This window comes from Talaromyces marneffei, chromosome 1 (assembly GCF_009556855.1).
Source record: "Talaromyces marneffei chromosome 1, complete sequence".
Taxonomy (NCBI): domain Eukaryota; kingdom Fungi; phylum Ascomycota; class Eurotiomycetes; order Eurotiales; family Trichocomaceae; genus Talaromyces; species Talaromyces marneffei.
Window position 1 is genome coordinate 2295249 of NC_072348.1, and position 25436 is coordinate 2320684.

The 25436-nt window shown below is 47.8% G+C and overlaps 8 protein-coding genes across 8 annotated transcripts; 4 read left to right on the forward strand and 4 right to left on the reverse strand.

Annotated features, from left to right (window-relative positions):
* Positions 1 to 4405: 4405 nt before the first annotated feature.
* Positions 4406 to 6331, forward strand: EYB26_000852 (uncharacterized protein; the record flags this gene model as incomplete). Its single annotated transcript, XM_054260166.1, has 1 exon — positions 4406 to 6331. The coding sequence occupies one exon, from the start codon at positions 4406 to 4408 to the stop codon at positions 6329 to 6331; it is 1926 nt and encodes a 641-aa protein (XP_054116141.1).
* A 1016-nt stretch (positions 6332 to 7347) lies between these two features.
* On the forward strand, positions 7348 to 10242 carry EYB26_000853 (uncharacterized protein; the record flags this gene model as incomplete). The annotated part of the gene is made up of 2 exons (XM_054260167.1): positions 7348 to 8938; positions 8990 to 10242. The coding sequence occupies 2 exons, from the start codon at positions 7348 to 7350 to the stop codon at positions 10240 to 10242; spliced, it is 2844 nt and encodes a 947-aa protein (XP_054116142.1).
* Positions 10243 to 10490: 248 nt separating this feature from the next.
* Positions 10491 to 11705, reverse strand: EYB26_000854 (uncharacterized protein; the record flags this gene model as incomplete). The annotated part of the gene is made up of 2 exons (XM_054260168.1): positions 10491 to 11375; positions 11433 to 11705. The coding sequence occupies 2 exons, from the start codon at positions 11703 to 11705 to the stop codon at positions 10491 to 10493; spliced, it is 1158 nt and encodes a 385-aa protein (XP_054116143.1).
* A 645-nt stretch (positions 11706 to 12350) lies between these two features.
* Positions 12351 to 14186, reverse strand: EYB26_000855 (uncharacterized protein; the record flags this gene model as incomplete). Its single annotated transcript, XM_054260169.1, has 4 exons — positions 12351 to 13093; positions 13160 to 13610; positions 13677 to 13915; positions 14159 to 14186. 4 exons carry the CDS (start codon positions 14184 to 14186, stop codon positions 12351 to 12353), a joined length of 1461 nt encoding a protein of 486 aa, XP_054116144.1.
* Positions 14187 to 16715: 2529 nt separating this feature from the next.
* Positions 16716 to 17091, reverse strand: EYB26_000856 (uncharacterized protein; the record flags this gene model as incomplete). The annotated part of the gene is made up of 3 exons (XM_054260170.1): positions 16716 to 16731; positions 16799 to 16880; positions 16965 to 17091. The coding sequence occupies 3 exons, from the start codon at positions 17089 to 17091 to the stop codon at positions 16716 to 16718; spliced, it is 225 nt and encodes a 74-aa protein (XP_054116145.1).
* Positions 17092 to 17304: 213 nt separating this feature from the next.
* On the forward strand, positions 17305 to 17760 carry EYB26_000857 (uncharacterized protein; the record flags this gene model as incomplete). The annotated part of the gene is made up of 1 exon (XM_054260171.1): positions 17305 to 17760. The coding sequence occupies one exon, from the start codon at positions 17305 to 17307 to the stop codon at positions 17758 to 17760; it is 456 nt and encodes a 151-aa protein (XP_054116146.1).
* A 1297-nt stretch (positions 17761 to 19057) lies between these two features.
* EYB26_000858 (uncharacterized protein) lies at positions 19058 to 22600 on the forward strand (the record flags this gene model as incomplete). The annotated part of the gene is made up of 2 exons (XM_054260172.1): positions 19058 to 19272; positions 19342 to 22600. The coding sequence occupies 2 exons, from the start codon at positions 19058 to 19060 to the stop codon at positions 22598 to 22600; spliced, it is 3474 nt and encodes a 1157-aa protein (XP_054116147.1).
* Positions 22601 to 23264: 664 nt separating this feature from the next.
* Positions 23265 to 25060, reverse strand: EYB26_000859 (uncharacterized protein; the record flags this gene model as incomplete). The annotated part of the gene is made up of 7 exons (XM_054260173.1): positions 23265 to 23370; positions 23474 to 23917; positions 23977 to 24083; positions 24146 to 24384; positions 24437 to 24791; positions 24849 to 24978; positions 25056 to 25060. The coding sequence occupies 7 exons, from the start codon at positions 25058 to 25060 to the stop codon at positions 23265 to 23267; spliced, it is 1386 nt and encodes a 461-aa protein (XP_054116148.1).
* Between the last annotated feature and the right edge of the window lie 376 nt (positions 25061 to 25436).

Here is a 25436-nt window from a genome sequence, read left to right on the forward strand (position 1 = left end):
TGCGACGGTCTTCAACTGGAGTTAATCCAGATACGAGAACATCTAGTGTTGAACGATATGAACCCCTACTTAAAAACGCATTTCGCGATCGATTTGGCTTGATGTTTCGGCGGGAGTCGTTGTTCGCTTTATCGATAGAGATTGACAGTAGGCAAGGAAGATCGGCGCGGAAGAGAGTGGCTTTTGCGGCGGCTTTCCGCACAATCTCGATGGGCCCCTCACAAGACTTGCTGATACTTGCGATTGTTGTAAGTGTATCAGAAGAAAATAATGGTGCTTGAAGCTCAATCCAAGGCTTTTTGCACGCAGCTGCTGCGATATAAACGGATGGTCGCGGGTACGACTTATGACAAGCAGTTAATCGTTCGCCAAGAACGAGAGAAGCAGTCCAAACGTCAGGCGGCGGACAATGTCCCGAACGGCTCATTTGAATACGACGAGTACAGGGCGGAAAAGAGGGTTCGTCAGCTGTACCACAACAGACAGACGAGGAGAAAAGTTGACAAAGGGGAGGGGGGAAAGAGGGAGAAGACGTAATTTACGATTGTCAGAAGGGGAGAACGAACCAGGAGGAGCGAAATCTGCCCGGTTGGGAAACTAACCTTCTAGGGCTTCTAGCGGCAAGCGGGAGTTGGTTGCGATAGGCACGAGCCAAGGCGGGACTACCTTCTTAGTCTACTTAGTAATGGCTCTTAACTTAGTTAACTAGTTAACTAACTAACTACGTACTCCGTATATGAGTCAATTTCAGACACTGTCTCGCTGATTGATATGGATGCCAGATCACGTGCCAGACAATTGCCCAGCAGAATGGCATACAATTGCAGGTTAGTCTCGTTTATGCAAACTGCAGAGCACGAGCTTCTCCCCGTCTAAGCGAGCCATTTCTCCTCGTATAATGGGAGTTATTTCATTTCATACCGCCCAATTTAATTGGTTCCATATGTGCATGGAACAAAATACTCTTGTACAATACTCATTCTGTGCTCAAAATTACAATTTAGCTTGATGTTAGATATGACTCGGAGAAAGAAAAAAAAAAGATCGAAGGTTATCATGACTTTCTTTGGTTTAGTGCCCGTCATGCCAGATCAGTCATCGTACCGATACATGTACCGTTTGAGGCTATTGTTGAATGTCCCTTCGATTGGATACCGCTTAATGGGAACATAGAGTAGTGCGAAATGTCTTTAGTATTCCTTGTGATATAACGGCGAGTTGTCTTTAATTCATTTGTAAAGAGTAGAACAGAGTAGAGCCCGAGGAAATATGTATTAGATAACGAGCAAAAGGGAGCCAGAACGAACCCTCGAACGCCAACGGAATAGGTTGTCACGGAGCTCGGAATTCGGGAACGTAACACTACGTATATCTACTACATAGTATGCTATTCCGACTAACTGCGTCAACACCGTCAAGTGTCGACGTTCATGAGCACCGCACACGAGACCATCATTTTCACTTCCTGTCTGTCATAGGTATTACCTCATGCAAAACCTCCTCCACGAGTCCAAACCGCGGTGTAACGATGCACGGGTGTGGCCACGTTTTTGATACGTACGTACAAGCTGGTATTAACTCCGATACGTGAGAAATAAAATTGGCCAACGGGAAGCCACGCTGGGACCCTGAGCTTTGGGCAGTGTTTTCTGATTGGCGCCTTTTTCGTTTTTATCGTCTTGAGGGCCCACTCTGCAGCTCATATTTATTATTTAACCTTTAGGTTCCCTTTTAAATCCGGGCCTAGAACGCTTATTATTCTGATCAGCGATCGAATTTCTGGAAGAATTAACTATCTATCGTACGATATCTTCGCTGTTCTTACTCTTCATACCTATGACCGTTGTCGGCGACAAAAATTTCGATGACAACGTCCATGTTAGTCAGCTTGAAAAGAAGCAAGGCTTGCTACGTCATTGAACATCCCGCCTCTCGATTCACACATACTAGAGTTACTAGTAGTATAGCAGTACCCTGCAAGAAAACTCTGAATGATCCTGTGATACCAGCCTACCTGCACGAGGGAAAAAAGACGCAATAACTCACTCTCATAGTTAGTACAAAGGGACGGTTGATTGATTAATCAACTGCATGATCGGCAGTTTTGACCAGTCACCACTCGCCAGTTTGGGACTCGGGTATGTTTTCTCGCATTGAAATTCCCAAAGCCAACCAATAGCAGCATCCATTTCATGCTGTACCATAGGATAAAAATCCGAGACCGCAGTGCACACCAATACGTAATGGTCGCCTTCATATCTCTCTCCCCTTGATCAGCGATTATCAGATAAAAACAACGACTGTGGGCCCGCACGAGCCGCAAGAGCCGCAGGACCCGATCGTGAGACTGGAAGCATTGGCTGTGTTTGACAATGAACCATGTACCTAGGCATGGTAGATTTCTCTCTCGTGGGATTCGTACGCGCAGTATACATCTGATTGACCTCAGAGTCTCTTTGTGAGCGACAATTAGGGTTGGGGTATGTGACAGGTGGAAAATGGGCCAAATAACTTAGTTAACTGTGTGCCTGCGCACAGGTAAACGGCTCGTCCCAAGCGCGGCGGTTACATCCATGTTTTTAGTATGACTCACTCTAGCTCTTGCACATCAGTTGCAGGGAAATATCAAGCAAGGAAATACCTATCGCTCGTTCGGGTCTATGCGGCTCATTGCTTATCGGTTAAGAAGAATAAATGTCAGAGGAAAGACTTCATTCCGTCTGCTGAATTCCATTGGGAAAGTCCCAACATACATACGCAAATAAAGAGGGTATGGCACAACTTAGAGTTGATAAAGCCAGGGTTAGCGAGGCACTAGAATGGTGAGATAGATCTAAAAAATAAGCACCCTAGAGTACAGTTAAACACTTGTCTCGATGCAACGTTGACAGGACAGCTAAGCCTGATCAGCTTTAATACTTGGTCGTTATCCAGGACTGATGTTGCACGTAGGTAGAGTAGTACATGGCAAGCGTAGGTACAGGCGCATGCAAGCGCGGGGAGCATCTAGTTATCGACGATAATATGACCCCGACAACGGCGAAAGGTTACAACAGGCTGGTCATATCGGCCGCGTCTCAAAATGATTATTATGTATGAACGGGATCATGCAGCCAGCTAATAATTCAATCACATATAAGATGCCGGTGACTAGCTTCACATTGGCTTGGAAAATGTTTCAATTGACCACCCGGTCACTCACCTGAATTGAAAACCGCGGCCAGCTGAGCTGATTGCGACGGAGTCAACGCTGACTGTGCATTGATGGCTGATGCAAGTTGTGAGCTAGAAGCCTTCTCGAATGCTTCTGCACATCCCCGTTGCCCTGACGTGGCGGCCCACCTGAAATTCTAAATACATACTAAATAATAAAAATCAATCAAAATGTATTGTTTTTGAATTTGTAGGAGTATAATAGGGTGTTTGGTGTAGGATTCAATGTTGAGTGACATTGATCTTCTACGGAGTACTCCGTACCATGTTAGTTAGACAAGCCCACAGTTAGTTGCATGCCGTAAACTAAAACCCCGACGATCTGCGGGCACGAGAAGAACAATATCATTAAGCCTTTAAGTGCTAAGTAGGATGTGCTAAACTACATCTTCAAGACATCTTAAATGTAACTATACTCGTAGTAGATGATTGCCTGACGTATTGGGTTTAGTCCCATCTAATAAGATTTTCATATTTCTACACCATGTCGAAAAGAGTCTGTACGCTGTTCAATCAGGTTCGAAGCTCAAGCTGAAAGTATGTACGTAGCACCAGCCAGGGTCACAGTCAGCTAAAAATAAGAACTTTCGAGTCCAGACACCGATTATTCTCAAATCTCCACATTGTTCACATTTCACATCACAAATAAGCCTACATCAACCAACCCTTCTCCAACCAATGGTACCAGCGGGCCCTTGATCATGCTCTCCTATCTCCACCAATCCGGCGCTGAGAACACCCGGCATATCTTTCCCCGTCACAAGCCTCAACTGGCTGGGACTAGCAACGAAGATAGTAGAGATTTGTTTGCTTCTCTGTACGCAAGTAGGATTAAGTTTTGGGTCAGTAAAGAGCAGCAACACATGAGCCATACGTCTTCTACATGCACCTGTACGTCGTGTACGCGCTGTACCCGTAGTACTCTGTACTCGAAACTGAGTCTTAGCGTGGGGCTCTCTCAAGTGGGCTCTGGATTCCAAAGGCCTCCAATCTCCATAAAACGTTGTTCGGGGTTCCAATTCTACCCGTCTTGGTCGTCCTGACATCGTCATTCATGCTTTGCGGATAATTGTGCGACTCACCCCCCCCGCCATCCATGCGTATCGATCCCAACCGTCATCCTCACAAAACACAGAAGATCGTACTTAGACCCGTCGATTCGCTCTCGCAGTCGCGGAGCCGAGCGACAACCATGCCGCCGAATCGATGGCAATTCATCGACTTATCGAACGATACCCCCGATAACCTCACGCAAGTCAAACGCCATGTGATGCAGGAGTATATGCGACAAAAACGTATGGAAACCCAGCAGCAGGAACAGTCGGACGATGGGAAAGATGACGACCAGAAAAGCTCGACAAGGAAAACTACCAAGCGATCGCGAACGAAGACGACTAAGCCGACGAACGAAGCGAATATCGGAGGGAAACCTCAAAGACGAACGGCTACACGTGATACTGAAAAGAAAGAGGAAGGAGCGGCCCTCAGGATAGTACCTGTCCCGCGCAGCAATAGGAATCGATATCATTCTTCCGACTACAGCGACTTTTCTTCTTCGTCATCTCCCTCTTCTTCCTCTTCATCCGCACGATATCCTGGTTCATCAACTGAGGGTGACGGCTATGGCATCAATTTTGGAGCTGGATTCCAACCTACTCCACCTCAGTCGGCTCAGTTGAGAATGTTGTCACCCCCTCGGACTGTCTTGAGTGCCGCAAGAACCGACCCATTTGATACCCTCCCCTGGAATACGTCCAAGGAAGACCAGCGTTTGTTTGATTTCTATGTGAACGAGATGCCAGCAGTCTCTTATGGACACCAGTATCGCTCGAAAAGAGCCCACAATTGGTACACGGAAATCTTCGTCCCTGAAGCCATGAAAGGTTCGTTGACCTTTGTCAACACCATTCTTGTCCACGCCGCGAATACTTGGGCCTGGGTTCGCAATGAAAATGAGACGGATGGCACATTACGTTATCGACAACTTGCCATCTCTATGCTTCGCGATCACATGCAAAAGTATCCTTATGACACAACTGACAATGTGATCACTGCCTGCATGAGCGCTGCCGCTCTTGAAGACTTTGATCCCCGGCCAGGACACAAAGAAATTAGTTGGATCCACATGCGTCATGCCCAGAAGTTGATACGACGTCGCGGGGGTCCTATCGCCTTTCAAAACACAAAGCTCGCAAGACTCATTAACTGGCAAGACTATATTCTTGCCGGGTATGTCTCGGACGCGAATGCTTTTCACTTTGAAGACGACAACTATCATTCCTATGCCACTAAATCATCTCCAATTGGTCAATCAACGACCTTATTCCCATCATCGCCAAATTCAGCATCCCCGACTACCTTAGATCGCACTCCTTCGCCTATAAATCACCCTTACGCCAACACGGTAAAAGAGGAACTTGCCTTGCAATGCGAGGACTTCCTAGACTTTCTCACCCGATGCGAACACCTAGCATTGAGCCAACGAATGATACTATCGTCAAAAGATGCGCCTGTCCGACATTCTGCCTTTGGTCCTGGATCAACTCTCCATCGTATTTTAGCATCCCCTGCAGTGAAGCGGAGAACCCTCACTGGAGATAGGAAACAGTTTATCACCCGACTGGCTGCTTTTATGATGTTAAATGCAGCACTTTGGGATTACCGATACTCAGTTCCCATGACAGAGGCGTTTATAGAGCACTCCATACTTCAACTTCAGGATAGTGAGGTCAACATTGACGCTTCGATAGAAGCTCTCTTGCAAATCCTGTTGGCATGCAAGGACTTTCCTTTCAATGAATCTGCGCCGTTCACTCTGCACTCGCTTTCATTACCACCGGCTTCTCGAGCAATCGGTGACTTTTCACAAAATTCTGAAACAGCGACATCCCCCTTTGACAGGCCATGGTTTGTCGGCCGGATGCTCAAAGTTGCAAAGCGTCTAGGACTCCAGTCCTGGCTTCGACTTAACAATTTTCTGTTCGAATGCCTTACTCTCCAGGTCCAGGAAAATACCATGCGCTCGTGGGAGAATAATCTACGAGGCGAAATATTACAAGCCCCGTCGACGAGCTACGTTATGCCCGCATTACAGGAGGCTGTTTTTCTGGGAACATGAGCGTTCAATACCCGGTCTTCTTTTTGACGGCTTGTATTCCTGTAACATTTTATAACTTTTCATTCCTCTTTTGTTTCTATTTGACTTCCGAAACACATAGGACTATTGTTTTCAAGGCGTTCTTGTTGCATTGATACCAGGAAAGGGCGCATCGAAGTCATAAAGTTAGTATATTTGCAACTATCTGTACACATATTTTGAAATCTATTATCATGTGAGACGACTGGATAATTCAGAACAGCAAAACATATGCAAGATCAGTATAGAATGATGTAGGCTGGCCATTGACTTTATGTTTAACGTTGAATGGAACATAAATCGAACATTAATGAAGCTACAACGTAGTTAATTATTTAGTATTCCCAAAAGAGTAAAATTGAACGAGTCGGCATTTCCAGCGACGCGTTCATCGACTGGGCTGGTCGCGCGACCTGATCAATCGGGACGGGTTTTCACTTTTTCCGTGCTTGTTTGCTTGGAAGTTGAAGCTTGATTGCTGTTCCCTTCCTACGGCAGAGCCAGACATATGAGATCCTGAAATCGCCAATATTAACCACCCAAGAACGTGTTGTTTTGAAGCATTATTTTTTCTCTTTCGTTGATTTTCGTTTTCGCAGCCAACTTGTCGCCATTATCGTGTTCTGTGTCTCACTACGACTCCGCTTCGGAATCCCTGATCCCTCCGCCATTTTCTTGTTTCTTCACCATTCTTCGCCGTCCGAGAACGCAATGAGATAAATCTGGGCGGGCATCTACTTTACCGCGCATATAGTCTTTTTCATATCATCCCAACGTTCGAAGAGCGTCCTCAAATTCATTCTTCGTTGAGCGTGTACATCTCCTGTACCGTCAACGCTGCGGAGCGAGTTTGCGCGCCATTACTTTTTTTTTCGGTTCACGGAACTAACCTACCAAATAAAGGATTTTGATCGTATCGATTTTCATGTCTACTATGAGTCTTTCCGATCAATAATCCTCATGCTGGACACTATACCAAAAGTCGCGCATTGTATACAATGGGGGTGAACCCCTACGAGGCAGACCCCAAGCGGGTGCCGAAGAAGGATCCGTACCTCAGTCGAAGCTCTTACTACGGACGCTATGCGCCTCAGCCTGACGATTTTGAACCCAAATTCAGTGATTGGCACAGCTCCGAAACCGAAACACAGCGAGAGTATTGGGCGGAAATCGTTGAGAAATACTGTACACCCAAAAACTCGCTGAACGTTGTCGGGTCTCGCGCTGCGTTCGCAATCGGTAAGGTGCTGATACTTGTGGATGGCGATCGCGCTGAAGGCACTGCGGCCGAGCGATACACGCGCCTGAATGCGAATGAGTTGATCGCCTCCAGGAAAGCCGAAGAACACTTGAAAGATTTAAATGTCGCTGTCCCCACCATACTCTTCTGCGGAACAATCGACGAAAAGAATGTCGTGGTCGAAACCCGTATACCTGGAGTATCACTGGAAGTCGCATGGAACTATCTATCGACGAGCGAAAAGGAAAGTTTCAAGGCACAATGTCAGCGCATTCTACAACGTCTCACGGCTATCGATGATCATCCCGCGTCCCCGTCATATGTATGTGAAGGTTTGAACGGCGTGCCACAACCAGAAATAGCCGATGTCGAACACGATATTTTATTTGCGCAGAAGGAAGAGGATGAAGTTCTATGCCTGACGCATAATGACATGGTGCGATCGAACATCATAGTTGATAATGGTCGGGTAGTCGCAATAACTGGTTGGCGGCATAGCGGCTACTTTGGACACGAACGGGCGCAGAAGATTCATCGTTTACTTCGTATACCTGAACGTTCACACATCTTTTCATCTGGCGAAAGATCTACACAGGATCAGGCATGGGCTGATCTGTACGACTTCTTGGACCCTAGCAGAGAATCTGTGGAAGACAATAATGATAATGACAGCGAGCCCAGAGTCAAGACAGAAGTCCCTGCCGCTAGTATAGAGAAGGTCCCTGCCGCGCAGTCTGGGGCTCGCACTCCGCAATATGACGGTGTCGATGAACACCCTACACCAAAGAAAATCCATGATCTGAAACGCGGATCGACCTCAAGAGCATCATCTATGGACAGATCATCGCCATCAGCTCCATTGATTCCATCGAAACTTGGACCCAATGCTCGAAAGCCCTCATCCGTATCCACGAAGAAAGCATCTATCGCGACCAAAATTCCGTCGAAGAAACGAAAGATTGATGCTTTAGATACTGAAAGTGTTGGTGAACGGCGGTCAAACAGTCCAGCATCTTCGGTTAAAGGACCAACTGCTAAGAAGCGAGCATCTTCTTCGGTAACAGGATCGCCAGGCCCAGAAAGCAAGAAGAAGAGCAGGCCCACAAAGAAGAAGCCTCCGGGGAAACAAGGCGGGGCAGTCGCTCCCTCTGCGAATGGACAACCGCAGGAAGAGGAGGATGACGAAGGCGGTAGCGACGTCGAGAATCCCCATGAAATCTTCTGTATCTGCCGCCGACCTGATAATCATACGTGGATGATTGGCTGCGACGGTGGGTGTGATGACTGGTTTCATGGGAAATGTGTCAATATCAAGCAGGAGGATGAAGAACTGATTGATCGATATATATGTGAGTACGCAATTTTGTGATTGCAAGATTTCTAGCTAACTTTATGAACAGGTCCCAACTGCAATGAGGCTGGAAAGGGTCAAACGACATGGAAACCAATGTGTCGCTTAAAGGGTTGCAGGAAACCAGCACGAGTATCCAAATTGAGAATTAGCAAATACTGCTCAGATGAGCACGGTCGTGAGTTCATGCGTCAAATGACAGGACAACTTAAATCAATGCATGCCGGTTCTTCTTCGACACTTACTCCGTCGGCCCTTGACCGTGTTCGGGAAATCAGTCGAAATCGCGATAGCCGCAGTGTCGATGGCGACGGCGACTCCGTCATGGATACCAATGACGAAGATGACGAGCATGATCATCGTGGTCGACCCGTACCCGAAGAGCTAGGCAGCAGAGGCGGTATCCTGACGGTCAGTGATCTCAAGGCTGTGATCATGGGGGTATCATCTTCTGTCGAGTTCCGACGATTGGGCAATACGTTGATAACGCCTCCACCCTCAACTTCACCGCCAGCGAGACAAATAGAGTCGAAAGCTAAGGAAGAAGATGATGACGAAGATGGAGAAGAGGTCATGGGAATGAAGTCAAAAGGAAAGAAAGACGGTAAAGAAACTGCTGCAGCCCAAGATGATGACGATTTCGAACAAGAAGAATTATTCAAGTCAAACAAACTGGGCTTAGACGTCAATCCACTGGGTGTCAATTACTCGGCCGCAGAGGAATCCAAATTACAAGAACTACGTGCACGACGCGAACAGTATCGTCACCAGCGACGGATGATAGCACGACGCAATGAGTTCTTGGGCTTGGTCAGGGCGAAAGCAAAAGCGGTACTGGATCGCCTCAAAGCCAAAGAGCCTAAGGGCGGTTGGAAAGATATCTGCGGCTGGGACGCGCGCATGTCTTGGAATGAGGAAGAACTCGATGATTGGCGTCAGAACACGGAAACAGGTCGAAAGGCTTTTCAAGAGGGCAAACTCGAAGCCGAGCCGATTGATAGTCTTGCCAGCAACGGCGTTGCTATTAGTGATGAAGAGGATGACGATGACGACGACGACGGGAAAAACAAGAAGAAGAACAAGAATAATCGTAATAATAGTACCACCAAAGACACCGAATTCGCCGAGTTTTCTCGAGGCGTATGCTTGAAGAAACGGTGCGATCGACATAAACAATGGGTCAAAATCGTGCAGCAAGACATTGCATTCGAGGAGGCTATGCTGAAAAGTGAATTTGAGGCATGCGAGAAGGAAGCCAATGCGATCGCTGAGGGAGCGGTTTTGAGGATACATGCTGCTTGATGCTCTTGCCACCTTTCCTCCCATGTATGAGAGATTTTATCTTCTATTCGATCTGTCATTTGAAAGGTATTTGGGCATGGGGAACGAATCTCTCAATGGCAGGTAGTTAGATATACATGTACTCATATACACTTTGTTTCTTTGGAATATGGTATCACTCGTGATTTTGCGTGCTTAGGTGCTTGGCCTGATCGAGGCAGGATGTTCATGCTATGTATTATATTATGCTCCATCTACCTTCTTAGAGATTAATATCTCCATGCACACCACTTCCCTAACCCATCCCCCGTACGATCCTTAATAACCTCAACAAGAGTCTGCCCCCTCCTCCTCACCTGCAGCAGTAGATGAGTATCAACGCCTTGATCTAGCGTCCTTGATAGAAGAGTATTCAGGAGCGGTTGTGTGTATCCTTCGTGATGTGGTTTTCCTTGCGTATAATCCCGCGCAAAAGCAGAATATAAACCACCTGCTGTCGCCATCGTCATCGTTCGGCCACCTGCATCGCCAGGTGAAGTTTGAGTTGCAGAGATTTGCTGCGATTGTGTATGCTGTTGAAAAGATCCTAGCGCGGTCGTATTGACCAATAGAATAGATAGGAAAGAAGTATGCGTCCGCGACAAATGAGTCAACGTCCTCAAGACTGGCGTTAAAATGGCACTTCCACGCATAGCATTAGAGTTGTGTATGACATCTTCGGCCATTGTGTCGAGTCCTTCGATTATGAGGAGTATTGTTGGGGGTTGACCATATTCTTCACTATGATCCTCGTCTTCTTTTCCAGTTGATGCGCAACGATGCTCTTCGCGAATACTGGATATTGCATCAGAGACCTGACCTATAGCCTGTGTAGCAGACGAAAAGTCATGAACAGGTAAAAGTTCGACTCGATCTAGGAGATTCAACGCTTGCAATTCTGACATCGTCTCATTGGGTTTGTTGTCGTCGAGATTATGCTGGCATCCCAAAAGATCTTTGAATAATGTTTCTGGCGCAAACATGGTTGAATGTACAGGGTGAATAATGAACGCTCTTGTTGTCTGTATCTTCTTCTCATCTTGCTGTTGTTGCTCTGGATCTTCATTCTGTGATAGTAGACCAGCCATAAACGAGATCAAAAGCCTTCTTGAGAACTACATACAATCAAGTCAACATTTGAATATTGTCTCGACGAGTGAGGGAGAAAATACATCACCAAGCAAACCTCTACTTTGTAGACTCATATCTCCCCATTCCCTCAAATATGACAGTCCAATCGTGATCCCACATCGAAAAAATTTCTGTCTATCATTTCTGTATCGTGATACTTTCGAGAAGTCATTGACGTCGGCCTGGAGGTTCCATGTTGATGTATGGCTCAATGCCTCGCGCTGCGAGGGTTCATGTGGAGAAGGGAGTAATGCAGATGCTAGGATGGAAAAAGCAGGGTGACTGCTATAAACGTCTTGTTGATCTGTATTCATTCTTTGTTGGCTTTTTATTTGCATCCCCTACTGGAGGTAAAAATCGGCGATGTCGAGCTTCGGGTTGTTGAAAAGTTGCGGTTCGAGGGAAGGAAGGTTATCCGCGAACGAGGATTCAAAGTGTTCTGGGAGGATACCATGAATGACCAGTTTGTCAGACCACATACCCAGTAGGCAGGTAAACAGCACGCGGCTAAGATGGAATCATATTACGAGGAAGGATGATTTTACTATTGATGTTCAAGCAAATAATCAAACTCATGTAACCCCCTATCGAACTACCACTCAAAAAACAACGCATTGCTAGACAAGCTTCTCAACTCCATTAACTGTAACTGCCTAAACTATATCGATATAAAACGCATAATGGCTCGCTAAAACATCTAATATGACGAGAGGAATACGATCGTGCAGATAACATATCCTGATCATGCGCCTGCCCAAAGAAATAAATTGATCAAGCGACATTGTAAAATCTGCGAAGCAATAACGATCCCGTCAAAAGTATCTCCATGAAATGCTTCCAATTTGAATGAAAATAGTCGATAATGAAAAACCGGGCCGTGGTCAATGCAAGTTTTCCCGCCCCAATAGGTCAAGAAACCCAAGGCAATAATACAAAAGACAAGACGAGGGAGTATCTCTTTATTCGGAAGGCATCCTTCTTTCCGGTCGTGGTCGTCTCAAACTCTTCATACGGTTCATAAAACCACCTCCATTCTGTCTGTTCTCTTCCGCACCAATCGATCCGTTCGTGGTCTTCCTCTCCAGCGCAGTCGCCCTTCTCGGGCTGCTAGATGCTCGATTCCGCCCACCAATTCTGGCTTCATCTATTCTGCTTCCCTTCGCATCGTAGGCCTCATCATAATCCTGGAAGAAAGGGTTGCTCTCTTGGGCTCGACTGGAGCTACTGGGAGGACCCGCACTTGCTGGGCTTTTTTGGGTAGCATCTGGAGATGTGACCCTGACGGTTCCCGTTCGATTGATACCCTTGAATTTCTGTGCCAAGCTCTTGGTGCGCTGAAGACCGCCGGCTGGTGGTTGTTGGTCACTTTCGCTTTGGCGTCGTTGAATCGCTGCACGGCTAGCAGGCGTACCCTCCAAGAAAGTACTTGTACCGAGACCCATGCTTTCATTACCATGAATAATCTCGGCACGAGCTGAATCAAACGTTTCATCTTTCTTAATGCCAGTAGCGGAATAATCCTGATAGCCTTCAGCAGTGTGGCCATGAATGAGTTCCAGATTAAGTCGTGAGTTATTCGGACCAGCGCCACCGAGAGCCATGTTCTTGGAGTCTTTGGGGAAGGCTTGCATCGGCGCTTGCTTTGAGCCTTTGCGGTTGCGATTAGGATTGCATGCGTCAAAAGGACCATCGTGATGAAACACTAGGTAGCCGAACATCAGCTTTTTGGTGCGTTAAAAATAAAAGCAGACTGCTTGAAAGAACTTACATCCTGTGCCAAAGATAGAGGTGACATCCAACTTGTCGATGACATCTAGCCGATAGCCAGGTGAGCGTTTAGAGCGAGGCTTCCCGTCACGTTCACGTTCGCGTTCACGATGTCGTCTCTCGCGTCGACGCCTTTCATCTTCTGGGTCCAAGACCTTCGGTCTTTCCATAATGGAAGATTCAGAGTTCCGGCGAGGACGAGGGCGTCCTTCGCGAGGTCGTGGAGGGCGAGAGGATTCTTTCTTTGGAGGATCAGCAAAGATGTCGAATGGGTCTTGTTCCCGCTTCTTGTCTTTCGGTTGATCACGGTTTCTCTCACGATCTCGAGTCTCTGGTCGCGGTCGGGAGGTAGACGGCCGAGGGGCAGAGGGTCGGGATGATGAAGATGACTTTTCTGGAGGAGGGGGTGCAGGTCGACGTTCCTTTGAACTGGAGTTGAGCGAGAGATTTTCCTAATAATTCCGACTGTCAGCTACCTTCGCTCAGGAAACGATCAAATTCTGAAGATCGAAACTCACAAATAACTCGGCGGTATTGCCCAGGAAGGGATGCTTCTCACTCGAAGGTGACTGGATAGACCCAGTTGGGGCAGATTGAGGCGATGTCATCTCGGTATTATCCAAGAAAGGATTTGTCGAGCGAGGTCGTTCTGGTCGCGGGCCAGGGGAGACAGAAGAAGTGCTCGAAGGAGAAATGGCACGATTGCGGAAAGGGTTGTTGGAACCCAGATTAATACTGAGCTGCCCGGACTTGTGCTCTGTAAGTAGAATCGAGATCAACATGTTAGTGATTGTATGGGTCAGAATCTATTCGTCGCTTGTTTGACTGCAGTGTATATGAAGATAGGAAAGTGGAGGGGGTAACATTGAATCATTGATTGCATGAAGGGCTAGTGAGACAGGCCTATAGGCCAGAGTCCAAGCATCGCAATCAACAACTGAAACGGCGATTCGCCCAGGACCCAGATATCGATGGTAAAAAACAAGATTTCACGACTTACCAGGCACGGAGAGCGGAGCGAGCGACATGATGGGCGCGCTTTGTTTGAGATTTGAACAATAGCGCCAACCTTTTTTGTATCAGCTATAGACCGCTAGATGCCTAGCTGAAGATTGTAGTCCGAATGTATGGTTGGACTACAAGATGCGAAAACAAAATGATTTGCGGATGGCGAAAAAGTCGTCGCAAGCGAAATTGGAATGATAAGGGGCGCGACGACGGACGTTTTGGCGCACAGGTGTCGGCGGCAAAACAGCGTAAATGAAACAGATATTATTTCGGCTCGAGTGAAGTGGACACTTTCTGAAATGTGCCAGGAACGATTGTCGCTCCTGACGTGCTCAGGAGGTTTCAGAAATGCAAGTGGACAGACTAGTTATCGCTGGGCCACGCTGGTATACATGGACGATAAACAGCGAGAGGTTGTCTGACCGCAGAAAGTCTTGATGGGAGGGACTCCTGTTGCACAGAGAGCGTTTGATTTGATTATTGGAAGTTGGAACAACGGAGCGAAGATTAAAGATTAAAGGCGGGCAAGGCACAGATATCCTTCTGGCATTCGCCGGCCCCTGTTGGCTGGAGGTCCTTTGAGCGGAGAGCCGAAGTGGATTCGCAATGAGACAATCGCCGGAGGGTTGCTAGTACGGCATGTAGCAAGTTGCCAATCGACGATAGACGGTTGCTGGTTGGAAATTGCCGTTGGATGGTACGTATGAGCACACGGTATTTGGAGATGGTAGTGGTCAAGAAGATAGAACTACAGGAGAAGAACAGCGAGGAACGAGAGAGGGGTCTTTTTAGTGGTGTCTCAAAGATGAGTAAGCCGCAGGTCACAGTGCGCGCAGGCTTCGGCAGTCGCCCCCTAAACTCAGGCTAAGAAATAGGGTCTCTGGCATGAACTCGGGCAGATTGAGGTGGATGGTGAACGAGTTCAGGGAGACTCTTACGCAGTCGTACTCGAGAAGAGGAAAATAGGAGTAAACTAGCCTACGGAAGGTACGACAGGTACGACAGGTACGAAAGGGCGGGTTCCGTTGGTGGGGAAGGAGAGACCCAAGAGACAGTCCCGTGGTCACATTTTCCCTCTTCCACACACCACACTCTACTACGCTTGTGCTACTACTACATACTAGTACGAAGTGCTACGAAGGACTCCGAAGGACGAACCACATCAGTGACCAGTCCGTCCTTCAGCAGACTACCTTCAATTAGAATTTGGTGGACATCACGAGCCAATTCAAGCTAACCTGTCCGGCATCTTGGCATGTTCGAACCTTTGATTGACGGTCACTACAGTACGTAGTTAGTACATTTCAGTTGAACCAACCTGGGTTGCTGCAAGGCGACAGTTGACCAGAGGCATGACGTTCCAAGTCCTGATAAGACGTTCCCCTGGCGACCTAAATGTGTCTTTATTTCATGAAGGAGCCTACAGATTCCTCGGATTGCGCGCCGATTTCGCCGGGGCGACGCTACGCTCTGCTAAATTTCCATTTTCCACTCCAGCCAATTTCGGAGCTCTCCCCCTCAGGCACGGCCCCAGGCGAAAATGCGGGTCAAAATGGATTCGCTTTTTCTGTTCAAGACTAGTGCAAGGCCCCTTAAAATCTACAGCCAGTAACCACAGAAAGAAGAGGGGCGACGTGGCGCCGTGGGGAAACCGTCAGCGAGGACGGGTTCTTTTTTCTGCATATCGACAGCCTGTTTGTGGGCTAACTACGTACTAGTAAATCGTAAATAATTGTGATTGTGAACGGACTCTACGGAGTACGTATGCAGTTATATAAAGACATTGGAGCCCTAACAAACTAGTTAACTACGTAGTTACTTGTGGTAACTTACACTATGTTATGTGTCCATCAACGCCGGAGCACTCCATCTAAATTGCTTTATATCCGCCGATTAACTTATATTGTACGTATTGTACTCGAGGTCAATTTTGGCAAGGATCCTTTGCAGGAACATACAGCATCTCTTATTTTACAACAGTGACCATCTCCCCGGTATGCTTGCTTTTTTCCATTGAGAAGCAGGTCCAGTTCATGGACCACCGATTTGCTATTTAGAAACGGACGAACCTTGCCTAGCAATCACATTCCTGTCTATCAATCATTACCTAGGACGCCACGGCCGTCCTCGTGGCAGAGCTAGATCTGACTCGACCGATGATCCCATTCCTTCTTCCGCGCAAAACATCTGGTAAAGGCTCCGGATGGATAGTCGTTTGTTCCTTAACAACAACCATGACATCAAATATGTGATCCTGCTCTGTAGCATGCCGGTCAAGGCTAAGCAAGCTGCTGATTTCGGTTACCTGCAAAACGATATCTAGGGATGACAACGTTATGATACTTGATTGCCTAGTGGTGCTGTCGCCTTACTGAACAGTGACCACTTATCTCCGTACCAGGCAAGACAGACCAAGTGGCTGGAGTGAGGAATGTTCGTAACATCAAAGGACTATGAGTTCCATAAGTAGAACCGTCTCCCGGTACTGCTTGGCTGAGACAGTCTTGATGTCGAGATATCCGCACGTTGGTCGTAGTATGTAGCTCGCATTAGGCAAGATACTTTCTTTTTTTTGAATGATAAGCATTACTGCTGTCTTCATGCAGTTACTGAGACTCTACTTCAAACTCACAAACCTGGAACGCGAATGGCCGGTTCTCGCGCATAGAAACGACTCCTTGCAGGACCTGTGAGACCATTGCAAACCTCCCACACTGCACACTGTTACGTGTCAGTTTCGCAACATAATGTGGATTGAGAGGCCATGACACTATCCGAGTTTAATCTGCGCGACGAACTAAAAATAGAGAATGGTGTTCGTAGAAGTTGAATTCGAGATGAACGGAGCGCGAAATCAATGTTCCGAAAAGAGAGAGCACGAGCCACAAGAGCAAACATGTCGCCCTTTGTGCTCATCGTCAACATGGTGTCTTGTTCCAATTCAAATGCAGAGGCTCGGTTCGGAAATCATTGACTGAGTTACATACACCATCAGGAGGGTTGTTCGGGTATCCCGACTTGACAACAAACGCAACTAAGGTGGCTTTACCAACAGCTTTCGCTGATTGTGCTGCTTGTTCTCGTTCTTACAGTGAACTATAAACGAACGAGCTTAACTACAGCTCGATCTCAATCAGCATGGAAAATCAACCACCTCCACCGTCGCTTACAAACCCCCGCTTCACCTTAGAACTCGAGTTCGTCCTATCACTCGCCAACCCATACTACCTCTCCCACCTTGCAATCAGCTTCCCGAATCTCCTCGGTACGTCGACGGTGGACGAGAAGGGCGACGACAATGCAGGCGACGAGGCCACATCGTCTGCCTCGGGGAAAGAAGCGCGCGCCTTCCAAGCATATCTTGCGTACCTCTACTCTTACTGGAAGATGCCCGAGTACGCGCAGTTCCTAACACACCCTGGCGCGACACTGCGAGCGCTCCGGCTGTTACAGGAAGATTCGTTTCGGCGTGATATTATTCGGCCCCAGGTAATCGAGAGCTTGCTAGCTGCCGGGGACGAGGAGCAAGCAGCTACCACCGGGCCGGAGAATGAGGACTCGGTCGAGCATCACAACGGGATACAAGCATCGTGATCAGCACGTCTACGGTCTGGGGTAACCTGAGGGGCATTTCATAGTCCCACAATTTACAGAACAACATTCCGCCAAGCACAATATCTTTGCTAGGAATAGAGGTTCTTATGCGTCTGGAACTGTCTATTCGCATTGACGCAAATGTGTTAGAAGGTGGTGGTCAGAACTACCAGGCAGTACCTTCTTTCCTCGGATGGAATGCAAGTACATACATATTACAGTGACCTGTCTAAAAGCCTCCCCTCTGCTACGCTATGAACAGCGCCTTCGGACGATTTCGTGCTTGACTACTTGCACAACAAACTTTTCTGGATTTTGTTTGGTGGTATCAGTGCTGACTACTGACTGCACGTGTCGCCGAGGGAACCTCTACTACCTCCATCGAAACCCCCACCAACAACTTGAAAGCAATATACGTACCCTGGTTCAGCTGTCTTAGGCATGTGCGGAATTCGCGATTTGCGACGTTGGATTCAGAATATATGTTGCACTGTTGAGCGAAGAGGAGAACTTAGGTATTACAGTCATGAATGTAGCATCAGCCTCCCAGTAGGAGTCTCGATTATTTAAATAGCCGACTCGCTCATGCACAATGACATATCGCGATCCTTGAACTGGGAATTAAGAAGAGATGTAAGAACACATGGATGCGATCTGCTATGAGCGAGAGAAGCACGGCCATGATAAGATCATCGTATGGTTCTTTTCCAAGAAATCTGTTATACGTAATAGAGTTGATAGATATCCTCATAGCACACAAGAATTGCTGGAAGAAAGAGTAAACAGATGCCGTGTGGATCGGAGCCGCCGGCAATCAGAGGCAGCAGCGTCAGCACGAGCCAATACGCGCCCCCCCCCCCCCCAAGTGGTTCATCGCCGCTTCCAACTTCTTGCAAACTAGTTAGGAGGCTCAGCTCTACAACATCCATCCGGTCTGGTCTTCTCCATCATGACTGTCTTCGCAGATCACTCTATACTGTTATCTTGAATACTCCAGCTTCTTGCTGCCCCGTCTGGCCGCCAAAGCGGCTGAACGCCGAAAAGGGAAAATCTTGGGCATTGCTCCTTTCCTTCCATATCCATCCCACCCGCTCCGATACCTAAGAGCCAGCCCTTACGTCTCTCATACAGACTTGATGAGACTCGCATTCCGTCTGGCTTCTACGGTATACAACTCTTGCATCCTTCTTCTTAGTCCATAGGAAGGGCATTCTTCATACCGACGCATCCCTACATCCTCCCGGGGCGACGTCGCTACAGACTCGCGTATCCGTCATACGGCAACCATAACATCATCATGGAAACTGTGCGTCAAAAATGTCGCCCAAAGCACCAAGTGCTTATCCTCAAGTGCTTTCCTCGCTATCAAAAAGGCGTCCTCGATGTAAAACCGAACGGAAGCGAACTGTCATACCTATTATACTATGCTAGTACGCGTCGAAGCAAACTGCAAAAGGTGGGCGCCTTCCTCGAGAAGAAAGCTGTGCGGGACGTGTATAGAAGACGGATTGGGTAAGAATCATGTGTTGTGTACAATTATTTCCGTCATGTGAACTGGAGCTGACTGGTTCGAAACTGTAGGAATGTCCAAGTCACTCTTCAAATCCTTTCGGCGCTCATTGAGAAGCTGCCTCGTGAATTACCTCTTTACGGACACTCGGTATTGAATGTGCTAGAAACAGTTCTTCACTCTTACGAGATCGCCATGGTAGAAGAGACTCTCCAAACCTTCGAGACGTTATGCAGCCACCAAGATCTAGCAGTCTTAGCTGCTGAACAACAGTATGCGACACAGTACGAAAGCATAGTCCGAATCTACGCCGCATTTGCGTCCTCCAAATCGAGCATCCCGTCCAAATCTGCCGCGACTAGTCTTCCCATCAGAATGCGCTGGAAGAATATAGGGTTGAAGGCTATAAAGAGCATGGTCAGTTCGGAAGGCCTTAGCGCTGATGGTGGAAAACAACTTGCTTGTATCGTGCCAGTCGTTCTGGAGAATGTGTACGACGGCGGTGAAGAACTTTTGGATTCATTACATCGAACAACACAAAACAACGAGAAAACCGCTCTCGAGCAGGCTAGACGTCGTCGCGCGAGCACAGCGACTGTTCAAACTGTGGACACCGCAGAAGGAAACGTTGCCGAAGCTTCCGGCACCACAGCTGATGCGGATAAAGTAGCAGAATTGGAAGTCCGGCTCCTCGCGATGAAGTGCCTAGAACGCATTTTTGTTGTCAGCAGTAATCGTCCACAGATACGAACAGCGGCAGGTCTTGTTTTACACTTTATCGTGAGCCGGGATGGAAACAACAAGGTTGAGACAGCGCCATATGATCTTGGCAGATGGGCCAATTCCTTGATGGACATTATCACCAAATGGTGCCCGGTACAAGATCGCTTCATCATCGTGTTCACCGCTGTTGAGATATTACGGGTAATGTCGGCTGACGGACAGCCCATCGGCCAGCAGATACTCATGGCTTCATTGATTGACTCGCTGTTGAAGTCGCCCGTGAATATGATTGGACTGAGCGTGATTGATGTATTAGTTGGATTCGTCCAGCACATACTACGTTTGCTCCAAGCTCCGTTGCAGTCTAATCAGCCTACTCCTATCGATTCAACAGCACCCATGGACTCGAACACAAACGACACAATTCAGCAGGAATCCATGCTTGCCGGTGAACATGTAAAACTGGCATCGCTGCTGAAACAATGTATTGCCGATCTCGCCACCCATATCTACTACGCTGATCAGATCTCCGACATGGTTCGGACCCTCTTGAAGCGCATCCGACCTCTAGCTCCTCTAAATGTTTCGACAGGCACACTGTCAAAGATAATCACTGGTCCCAATGTATCGACAAACAACATCTCAAGCTTGACTGGCGAACGACAGGCCGAAAATTACTTTTACTCGGCAGCTTCACGAGTTGTGGCCCTAGAGGCCGTCAAGGATATTCTGGTCGTTGCAAATCAGGGAAAGACCACAACAGGCCCAGGAATCGAGTCGAGAAACAAGGTCGGCCTTGAGGTGTGGGAAGGCACACAATGGCTTCTACGTGACCTGGATCGTCATGTTCGTAACGCATACGCCGATGCATTTGCAACCTGGCTTCAACTGGAAACAACTAAGACCGATCTCAAAGTTCCAGACCCGTCCAGTAGAATTTCTCGGGCTCAATCCAAACGTGAAAATGACGGTTATAAACGGAATGCGTCATCAGCAGCGGTCGACAAAACACACGCTCACGCCTCTTTCATTTTCCTTCAGCTTTTGCATTTGTCACTATACGAGACGGTTGTCGAATATGCAGACAATCAGGAAGATATACTGGTGACTTATATACTCCTAGCCCAAATGGTCAATAAACTGGGTGTCAATGCTGCGCGGTTTGGGCTTCCTATGGTCCTGAAGCTGCAAAGTGAATCGCTCACTACCACAACTTCTCAGGTCAACATCGGAAGTTTGGTGTATGGCTACTTGACTGCATTAACTGATAAGTTTGAGTTTGGCTCTTCTCGACTTGGATCGGCGATTTCCAGTGAGATATCTAAGCGACAGAAGAACGGTACATGGCTTGAGACGGTTCAACTCCCGCCGATTCCCGTGAATCAAATCCCATCATCGGCCGACGGGAGCCTCGACAGACTAGAACTGCAGGAACCTTTGCGAGCTTTTACTGCTGTAGGAGACCTCGTCAAGCAGGTCGAAGAAGCCTACAATGCATCTCTTGCCGCACCTCAAAGTCCTCCTGGCTCGCCTGGCAAGCACGTTGCTTCTCAAAGTACTGGATACGGATATCTAGACAGCGCTCAAACTTCAGCAACCCTACCTATTGATGTCAAAGAAGACATGCTTTCTACCTGGTCTAAAGAAGCCTCTATGGCAGTCTTGGAACAGGAGAAAGCAAGGGCATCATCTGTGGTTGGGTCTAGGAACGGCAACTCTAGGAGAAGTTATGGAAGCCATCATCCAAACGGCTATGGCAATTATACTTCCAATGATGGGGAGTCGCCTATTAGCATCAATCGAAATAATCAGACCACCATAGGGCCGGGACCCGGTAGCTCGTCTAGTTCTCAAGGCTATCAACGTTACTCTAGCAGTCGGGCAGCAGAAGGCGCTTCTGGATTATCAACCAGGGATTCCACTATTCGAGTTAATGACTTGAAGAGAATGCTGACGGTAGCCGGAAATTCTAATGTCCGTCGATCTAGTCCGCTACGAGGTCGCCTCGATGCAAGCAATGGCAGCGTCCTCACATCAAGCAGCGAAAGCTTCGTCAGTGGAACGTTTTCTGCATCGGATTTTGATACAGAAAGTAGACCGCAATCCGTCCGAGAAGGCTCGGAGACACCGAGGGCCACCCCTGCTACCACCACGAGTTCATACTCACAGTCAAGTACGAACATTGGCAATTATGACCATGATAATATACCACCAGTACCACCCCTTCCTTCGGGGCTCATTATCCCGGGTGGATTCCCGGATACTAGCTCGACTAATCTATCTCGACAGAACTCTTCGCACTCTGATGGTCGTTCTTCTGTCTTATCACCTAATCAGATCAAATTCGGAGGTTCTATCAAGGGCAAGAGTAACGGATCTTCACTCAGCGGCAAGCGAACTCGTTCAACCCCCAGTCTTCACAAAGCAGCTAGTCTGAGACAGCAACAGCAAGAGGGTTCCACTGGTGCGGAGAACAGCGACAGACTCGATATCGAGAAACTCCTCGACGGTGTTCTGCCGCAAAATAACAATGCCACTCTGAGCGTTGTCGATCCGAACGTAGTCAACCGGAGGACAAGCGGTGGTATTGGACGACCCCCGTACTAACCATTCAACATATTATTCTTTTCTTTTTATTCTTTAGGGTCACTCCTGCCTATCGCTTCGCACTGTACATAGCATCATTCTTTTATTGCCTTCACTCTTTTGACTTTTCCTTCTTTGTCCTTATCAATATTTATTGTATTTAGTCATATAACCCTGTCAATATTGGAATCTTTCCATATCGCCATTTTGAACACCTTAAACATGTAGTCTAATTATGCATTGATCATTATGGTACGTAACAACACTATAGTTAGGATCCGTAGAGACCTTTAAGGAGTACAAAAAAATGCTTCCAGAATGACGGACGCAGAGACCTGGGTGAACGAACAACGTTGTTTCAATAGATGGACAAATAACCAATACGTACAAGGACTACTAACTAGACTATATATACTAGTGTTACCCACCGACATTTGCGATATTCTCTGATGAGATCGGAATGGACCGTATGGCACGACAACATCGAAATAGTCGTCGATGTTCTTCTTTACAAGCTACGAATACATTCAAGATAGGCGAAGAGGTTGAGAAACAAAGGAAATCATAATTCTCATTGAGTCATTTTTCAGACAAGTCTAAAATATGTCCATTTTCTAGCTAAACCAGCCCTGATCATAAAGAAATAATTCGTTCACGCATGAGATTTTCACCCAAGATCGTGCACTTATTTCTTACCAGTGGCCTTCTGGGCAGCCTTGGTGACCTTTCCGGTAGTACCAGTGGACTTGTCGACGGACTTGATAACACCGACAGCAACAGTTTGACGCATGCTATTCCCGTGATTTGTGGTTAGTCACATATAACTGAAAAAATATATATGGAAGACGGAGGAGAAGGGAAGGATGGAAAATAGACAACGGAGATAAAACTTACTCGCGAACGGCGAAACGACCGAGAGGAGGGTACTCGGTGAAAGCCTCAACACACATGGGCTTGGAAGGAATCATCTTGACGATGGCAGCGTCACCGGACTTGATGAACTTGGGGTGGTCCTCAACAGACTTTCCGGTACGACGGTCAATCTTCTCGAGGAGCTCAGCGAACTTGCAAGCAATGTGGGCAGTGTGGCAATCGAGGACTGGGGCGTAACCAGCACCGACCTGACCGGGGTGGTTGAGGACGATGACCTGGGCGTTGAAGGAGGCAGCACCGGCAGGGGGGTCGTTCTTGCTGTCACCAGCAACGTTACCACGACGGATTTCCTTGACGGAGACGTTCTTCACGTTGAAACCAACGTTGTCACCGGGCTGACCGGCAGTGAGCTGCTGGTGGTGCATTTCAACACTCTTGACTTCAGTGGTGACGTTGGCGGGAGCGCTGAGTGTCAAGTTAGCACATGATGATTTCAGGTAGGATAAGCGAGGAGAGTGACTTACAAGGTGACAACCATACCAGGAACGATGGTACCAGTCTCAACACGACCGACGGGAACCGTTCCAATACCACCGATCTTGTAGACATCCTGGAGGGGAAGACGGAGGGGCTGTGAACGAGTCAGTAATCTGAACTTATGAGGAGGGTTTGAGTAGTCGAGGAGGGACTAACCTTGTTGGCGGGACGGGTAGGGGGCTCAATGGCGTCGATGGCCTCGAGGAGGGTCTTACCAGTGACCTTACCGGCCTTGGTCTCCTTCTCCCAACCCTTGTACCAGGGGCAGTTGGGGGAGGGCTCAAGCATGTTGTCACCGTTGAAACCGGAGATAGGAACGAAAGGAACGTTCTTAGGGTTGTATCCGACCTTCTTGATGAAGTTGGAAGTCTCCTTGACAATTTCGTTGTAACGATCTATGGTGCATTAGTAAGATATTCAAGGCCAAACGCAGGTACGAGTACTCACCCTGAGACCACTTGCAAGTGTCCATCTTGTTGAGGGCAACAATGAGCTGACGGACACCGAGGGTGAAAGCCAAAAGAGCGTGCTCACGAGTCTGGCCATCCTTGGAGATACCAGCCTCGAATTCACCAGTACCAGAGGCAATGATGAGAATAGCGCAATCGGCCTGGGAGGTACCAGTGATCATGTTCTTGATGAAATCACGGTGACCGGGGGCGTCAATGACGGTAACCTCGTACTTGGCAGTCTGGAACTTCCAGAGAGCAATATCGATGGTGATACCACGCTCACGCTCAGCCTTGAGCTTGTCCAAAACCCAGGCATACTTGAAGGAACCCTTTCCGAGTTCGTTGGCTTCCTGTGATAGGGTCAGTGACTTGCTCTTCGAGTTATTGTGGGAATGCTTGTAACAAACCTTCTCGAACTTTTCAATGGTACGAGCGTCAATACCACCGCACTTGTAGATCAAGTGACCGGTGGTGGTGGACTTGCCGGAGTCGACGTGTCCGATGACGACGATGTTGATGTGAGTGCGCTCGTCCTTACTGTTAGAGCGAGCAGAGCAGTCAGTATGATGGAAAAAAGAAAACTATTTGCAGGGATGAGACGAGGAAGAACGCACCCCATGGTGAAGGTTGTGTGTGTTTTTGAGAACTAATGTAGTTTCTTGGAGATGACTAGATGAGTTCTAGGAATTGCTCAGATACTACGGCCCAAATGCGTAGAGGTGCTGAGCAGAGAAGAGTTAGTTGATGGAGAGATGAAAAGAGGAAGACGGAGGATGGAAAAGAGAGTTGATGGGGGGAGGGTTTATACGTACTGAAGCTGACGAGGAGGGAAAAGAGAGAAGAAAAATTTCTGTGGGTGGAGGAGGGGAAAGTCTTATATGGAGGGGCAAGCGAGAGGCAACTACGACCAACGACGGCTGGGCTGCTGCGACTTTGGTGCCCGCCCCACTTTCCTTTGATAAATTTTTTTTTTCACTTTTTCCTTTCATAGAGGG